Source organism: Hylaeus anthracinus, unplaced genomic scaffold (genome assembly GCF_026225885.1).
Source record: "Hylaeus anthracinus isolate JK02 unplaced genomic scaffold, UHH_iyHylAnth1.0_haploid 12001, whole genome shotgun sequence".
NCBI lineage: Eukaryota > Metazoa > Arthropoda > Insecta > Hymenoptera > Colletidae > Hylaeus > Hylaeus anthracinus.
Genome location: NW_026534348.1, coordinates 1,269,654 through 1,276,968, shown reverse-complemented (window position 1 = coordinate 1,276,968; position 7,315 = coordinate 1,269,654). Strand labels below are relative to the sequence as shown.

The window sequence follows — 7,315 nt, the reverse complement described above, 5'->3', positions numbered from 1 at the left end:
TCTCTCTCTCTCTCTCTCTCTCTCTCTCTCTCTCTCTCTCTCTCTCTCTCTCTCTCTCTCTCGCATTCCGAGGAATTTCCAGCAACAACTCGAGAGCCGCGTCGTGCACGAATATTGCATTCAAACCGAAACGGCAAACTGAATCGATGAATGTTATACAACATGGTCGAACAGGGTGGTTTGCTGGGGCTTAACGATGGGTCCAGCGAAACGATCCAACGCTTCATGATTTAGCAAAGGAAGTACATTAGCAATAAAAAAGGAACATTCATAACAGATTGCGAAAAAAATATTGATTATGAATTTCTTTCAATGTACATATAAAGAGGCCTCGACGAAATTAGTACAAAATTAGCGCTTACTTGAATGAAAATAATTCTATAAAAATCAGCATTTCAAATATTTTATAAATTGAAAAGGAAACGATCAACGGTATATCAAAGGTTCAAAAAACTTTCGCACCTTAATGTAGGGCTACGTTACACATTGGATCGAGGTTGAACTACTGCATTGATTGCATAAACGCGCCTCTAATTATAATCGTTTTAACTTCTAATTAAAAACATCGCTCCAGTTATATAATTATTCGAAACATCTGCGAATTTACTAATTAACGATATTAATGTAGAATATCGTTTCGACGTTTAATTTTCTATAGATTATTTCAACGAATCGTAACAATGTGAGTTAGCAATGATCCACTGAAAATAATTTTCTATTCGTTTATCTGATCGAGATAAGTATAGCTTCAAAATTACGAAATTCTTGACCATGTGAACGGTGGTTAAGGCTTAAGGTCTGATGCTCGAACTGAAAGTGATTCGACGCAAGATCGGATGAAATTCGACCTCTTAACGATGTTAATAAGCGTTAATACCCCTTAAACTCGTCACAGGTACGCAAACGTGATTTACCATGCAGATATGATGGTCGGATATCTGTTTGAAGTGTTTCGACGAATGTCAAATATAGATCCACGTGCGCGAAATACGTTATGACTGTTTTTAATTAGACATTTTCATCGTTGCGCTGCAGGAATATTTGCAAAACGACGGGTGAAACGATGACGGCAACGTTCTAATTATTTTTACAGAACGTTGGTTTTTCCAATTACGAAATGCAATGAGTTTCTGTGCGATCCTTGCGATCCGAGAAAACACGATCTAAAATGCGTTTTAAAAAGTTTAGTCGCATGAAACGTATTTTGAATAACAAAATCAAAGGAAAGAAATTCATTATCAAGAGATTTATTCTGTCTCGTGGAGTATGTCGATTTTAGCGTAGAGTGCGCTTCGAGCATTAGCGCATCGAAAATTCAAATTATAGTAACTACATTAAAGTAATTAAAGTACTTTGAAAACCATTAAATATATTGAACTATACATATATCGGTGCACGTAAAAAGTTAAATTTTTTATTAATTAACTCGTTCTAGAACTATTTAAAATTTACTGTATACAATCGAGATTAATACCAAGCGACTTTTTGTAGCTTCTACAGACATAGGGCACCTAGAATCCATAGCAATACTCTTCTATAGTATTAAAAAATCTTAAAATAATAAAACAGTAGAAAGTAAAATTCTCTTCCATGTAAACTTTAGCAAAGCACTTGAAATGAAAGCCTTAGCAACGTCCAAGTTTTACATAATTTCTCTAAGCTCGTGTGTTCGCGATGCTCGAACAATGTCAACCGCGATAAATATAAAAAAAAAAACCATAACTTGAGACGATAAAGCGATCATACCTTTACTTTGACGCGCACGGCCTCTCTGGGACAGCCAAACATGTTTGACGTTGGTATGCGGAGTCTTTCATGCGCTGGCGAAGGCCGTTCGATAAATTCAAGATAACTCGGAATCCCTTAAAAAGATCCGTACCTCTTCGAGGACGTTATCGTCGCGACGAACGAAACTCGACATTCTAACCTTTGACGCCGAACAGTTTCTGCTAGGTTAATTTGTTTCACGCGGCGGAAACGAATCAAGCTTGCGAGCTTTCGTTTCTCTCCGCGAGGAGCATTCTCTCTCTCGCCCAGGACACTGCACCGCTTTCTCAAAGGAATCGAAGATCCAGAACACGCACCAGTTGACACTTGGCCGTCAATTTTCGTTCACTATGACGAAACGATCGATCACTTTTAACGGCTGTCGTCGCTGCGAGACGTTTTAAAATGTTGCCAAACGATCGTTTCGCGCTTTCTTCGAAGTTTCACTGTATACATACACCGTCACCGCGACATCGTTTGCACCCCGAAATCTACTTTCGATCTTCGCGATCGTGCGTCCCTTTCTTTCACGATGACCACCGATATCGCTGGAGAGACAAAGGGAATAGCTACGAAAGTATAATAGGCGAAAAAAGGATAAACAGAATCGTCAGACAAGATTGGCGTCACCTTCTCGCGCAAGCAAACAGAGAAAGAGCGAGAATGAGAGAAGCGAGCGAGCTGAAGTGGGCCGCTATTGACGTTATCTCGCTGTCAGACGTATCGATTAATCTTGTATCGCGTGTACCAACATGGACGTTCGACGCTCGATATATCGAAACATTGTTCAAACTTTTTTAATATTATTTCGAATAACACGTTAGTTTGTTTCATAATTATTTGAAGTAATGGTTGAAATAATTGTGAAATTGTTCACCAAAATCAGACGAGATGATGAAAGAGACGTTAAAGTAGTATTTTATACACGCTTCTATTTTATGAAATACTATGAAATTATACACTGTAAATTAAGATTAATTAACTAAGATACGGAGCCCTAGACTAGACTTAAATTGTTATTATTTTATTTTTTACGACTCGCGCGTTTATGAAGAAATAAACAGAGTTTGGTCAGCGCCCTCAGCGGGAAAACGCTCAAGTTTGTCGAGAAGTAGTTTCTACTTTTTAACGCTAGATGACGCCACTGAATCAAATTTACCGACGGCAAATCGGCATCGCATTATTTACGTTTCTTTGTATAAATACGTAATTTTCTTTCATGTTAATCATTGCGCTCAATTACCAAATGCATTTGAGGTAACAATGCTTTGTTAAAATAGTTTATATTATTCTTTTTTGAAGGTGGCGTATTACCATCATTATAGAGCGCAGCAGGTAAAAAAGTCTGTAATTCAGTGGCGCCATTTAATGTGAAGAAATAGGAACTATTTTGTCGACAAACTTAGGCGTTTTCCCGCCGAGGGCGCTGACCAAACTCCAAAAATTAGTTCTATCTGTTTACCGCTAGATGGCGAGAACGTGCAATTCAAATTCAATTCAATTTACATATCAGTTTACAGTTTCTCACATTTCTCTCTTAATCTATATTTACATATGTTTTCCTTAATTTTAGTCCTATTTTATTTATAATACTGTATTTTTATGAATTTAATAAATAAATTAAATTAACGCATCTTAATGTCATCGTACACATAAATAATGTATACACTTAATATTTTCTCAATTTAATCCTGACCATTTTTAAACAATTTCATGCAGCCATTTGCCAAACAAACATCTTTCTGAAATTAAAATAAAAATCATCCAAGTATTTGCAATATTTCGGAGTAGTTTCGAATCAGTTCAATAGATTTGTAACGGTGCGCGAGACAATAGTCTCTTCCAAGGTAGATTTCTGTGCTCCTCGGTGCATCCTCTTTCCTTCGGATCGGCCCCGATCCGCTACATAATTTCATAACGGCCCACAAAATAGGAAGCCCTTTGAAAAATGTAAATCCCAGGCTTCGAGCACACTTTAGCAACTATATCTATTGAATCGCGGCGTATCGATTGCAATTTATTATATACCGTCGGCGAGACGCTGCGCTTGGCATGCGACGCCAATTTTCTCTTTTCACGGAATTGAATTGTTGGACTTTAGCGGATGTCATTTGTTAGCTGTGTTGCGCACGAGCAGGAACGCGAGCAAAAGTAGAATAAATTAAGCGTAATTGCAGAAATTCCCGCTGACTATTGCCAGACTGAAATACGTCTTCAGAAACAATACGTAACGTTTCTTCTGTCAGTGACTGGCAATTATGCGTTTCACAAACGATTTGTTTCATTTATTTCACAGAAAATTAATGAAATATAGTTTCGAAGAAGAAGAAAGTACGAACTTATCATTAATATCGGTCAAAATCAATTTTCCGTTAAATTTCAATGACGTTCCCTCTGTTGCCATAAACGTGCATTTATCAGTGACAAATAGCTTCGTATATTCAGCAAGGCGTCCACATATCATTAACTCCGGTGGACGGGCATTAAACTCGCAAATCTAACAGATTTGTATTCGCTTATGGTGTGCTCGCGTACGCGAGCAAACCAAGTGTCGCGGTACCAGGCGAAATAAACATAACTGATGCTATTGTTCGATGGGATTGTTTGTTGTCGCCAAAACGTATCCCAGAGGGAGAGGGAGAGAGTGAACAGGGAGAGACAGAGGCAGAGAGAAATGGAGCTGATCACATCGAACTGTCCATCTATAAATTACACGCGCTTCTCCGATGACGGCACGCAACTATGATCGCATATTAAAACGTTTGTTAAGATTCGGACAACGTGTTCAACTTCAGTTCACATTTTGCAATAAACATGTATTAACGTTAATACATAATTTATAATAGTTTTAAAAGTATCGTTAGCGTTGAAAATCCCGGAATAGCACGGGGAGGGGGGCGTATGGTTTTCAGATTCGATTAAAACACATCACCGCGTCTCTGACAATACGCACAGACAAATAAAGAAATGAAACACCCGACGCGGTTGCCGGTGAAACTTTTATCACCGTGAAATTATTCAGTTCGCAGTTTTACCCCTGTAAAGTGGTCCCCGTTGACTCTGGCTTTAACGCACTTTTTCATTCTCTCCTACCCAAGCTTTCGGAACATTTTTTGAAGCCATTTTTTAGACGGGTCGCGTGTCCCCCGACGTCGTGCCCCCTAGACGCCAAAACGAGTTCCATGAATGGAACTCTCGACTTTCCGTCTGGAGAAAAGGGACGGGGAAAATAAAAATCTGTCGAGCCTAGGGAACGAGTCCCATCGCTGCTATCCATTTGGTTAAAAAGTTGTATTTGAAGAGCACTGTTTTACATTTTTCCTCGCTATTTTTTCCATTTCATTGGGCGTTCCGTTGAACGAGTCCAAAGTTGAAGCTTCAACTTATCGTCCTAAATACACCTGGCTAAGGACTATTGAACAAATTACATCAGTCTAATTTCTTCCATTCTTCCCATCTCCTTGTTGCCACTTGTTGTCTCATTCGAAAATAAACTTGGCCCCCCGTTTCCCAAAGCGTCAAGTAGTTCCATTCCTTCCACCTCTCTTTCGAAGCACCGTTAAGTAATTTACAATCTCGCACTTGTTTTTTCAGTGGCCAGCAATCTGTTAACTAACGATCTCACGGAAGAGACGATCTTTTTATGCAGACAAGTCAAATAAGCGGAGAACGAACTGTTTGCTCTGTGCGTTACCCTTTTTCCGCGATGGAGGTACGAGCGTGGCGCGCGCGACACCGACGTACCAGGACCCGGCAAACAAACCCGATAAATTAGCCATAGCGGGACAAAAACGTACGGATTCGTCGTCGTGACACAATGTATACGATGGCCGCAGCTGAGTGACACGTTATGTCGGTTCATTGATTTTCTCATACCCTTGCGTCTGCTCTCTTTTCGCTGATTACTCGACGGACCCAGGCCATCGCCATCCGCTGCGATATTACTGGGTAATTTTGCGGTTCACGTAATTTCCCTGAAAGGCCAATGAGATTTCGGGCCGTTGGACGTCGCCAACATTTACGCACCGGTCGACGGGTATACTTAATCGATTACGCAATTATTGTTAGACAATGTTCGACAACCAGGCGTACGTGTATTTATTTGCTCGTCCTAATTAGAAGTCTGCGTGCGCGATCTATCGCCAAAAACTGTTATCTTGGGGATATTTGCTGTTCGATACTTTTTATTTGCAATTCAACAATCCTGTCTGTTTACACAGCCAGTGCAGGACAGCGTCAGACTTATTAGTAAAACAGGTATACGCGGAGGAAGAACGCACGTGATAATTTATTAAATTGTATGTACAGATTATTCCACTTTGAAAGTTTACACGAATTATAGGGATTCGTGGATGGTGTATTACGTTTATGGGCTTACAGTGTTATTAAAATTCCATGCTAATGAATAATGGAGAGGATAATTTCGTTTGATTTTAGTTATACCCCAGCAATCCAGATGTTTGTGTGCGTTGCATATTAGCGCCGAAAGTAGAACACAGTTACTTATTCATTAATGAATCGCGGATCCATTAAAATTTAATTTTCTCTTATGAAGTGTCAATTCTATTGAAATTTAATATTCACCGCGACTGCATTGGAATCTAATATGCGACTATAACGTTACGCTATATTTAATTGTTTACTTATTGCTCCTCGATTAATGTGTGTGATATATCTGACTTAAAAAAAAAAATTAATTCGCTTAAAGGTTCGATAAAGTGTAATCGAAATTTGAACAGTTTCTTTATAAAGAATTTCTGAAAATCATAAACAAGATTATGTTTGTGTCGCATCATCGAGCTCATCGTTGAATAACGTCGCGATACGTTCGCGATCCCTTGCGCAAAATTTCACTTGGAAAATTGAATTTACGAGAGGGTAAGTTTTCCTACGTGACGTTTGCATTACAATTTAGTGGAAGAAACATGTGGATCTACACGTTTAGCAAACTCGGTCGCGACGCTGGAACTCAGTGGAGAGCAGTTGTTTCTGTCAGTTGAAACTTGCGAAGGATTATGGTCTATATTATCGGACTTCGTGCCAGAAAATTTGCGGCGTTGTCCTGTTTAATGCTAATCCCTTCCGCGGACTGTTTAAATAATTATGGTCACTTAATTCTCTCTTGGAGTTCTAAACCAACATCGTCGATTCGTGAAGTGGACAAATTCGTTCAGATTATTTCGCCTTGGATTAAATATTAGACAAATTGAAAAATAATTGTAATAGTAAGTGATAAGAAGCCTGTCGTGATCGTAGTATCCGTTATAAATTAATAAATGTTGTTCAATTAATACGCAGGTATCCATACAAATAACGATTGTTGATAACATGAAAATTATTTCGAAACATGAATTTGTAAAGCTTTCTTTTATACATTTTCGATACGTTATTGTATGTGTGATTCAGATGCAATTGATTAACCCTCCGAAAATTCAGTATTACGCTGTGATTTGATCAAAGTAATTTACAATGGGATCATCTAAACACGTTTAACGAGTCACTCAGAAAAATTGCTGCTGGTACGTGTGGTATATCGAATTCACGTTCT

General features: G+C 38.8%; 1 protein-coding gene across 2 annotated transcripts in view; it reads right to left on the bottom strand.

Moving 5' to 3' along the window:
• The window catches only part of LOC128890906 (TBC1 domain family member 25), a 9,344-nt gene extending 6,914 nt beyond the window's left edge, over positions 1–2,430 (bottom strand). The window contains exon 1 of one of the 2 annotated variants that reach the window (XM_054149903.1): positions 1,747–2,430. In XM_054149903.1, the coding sequence (XP_054005878.1) occupies positions 1,747–1,788 (42 nt within the window). In that variant the 5' untranslated portion in view covers positions 1,789–2,430. The remainder of the gene's footprint in view (positions 1–1,746) is intronic. The other variant, XM_054149904.1, reaches the window with a different exon arrangement.
• Between the last annotated feature and the right edge of the window lie 4,885 nt (positions 2,431–7,315).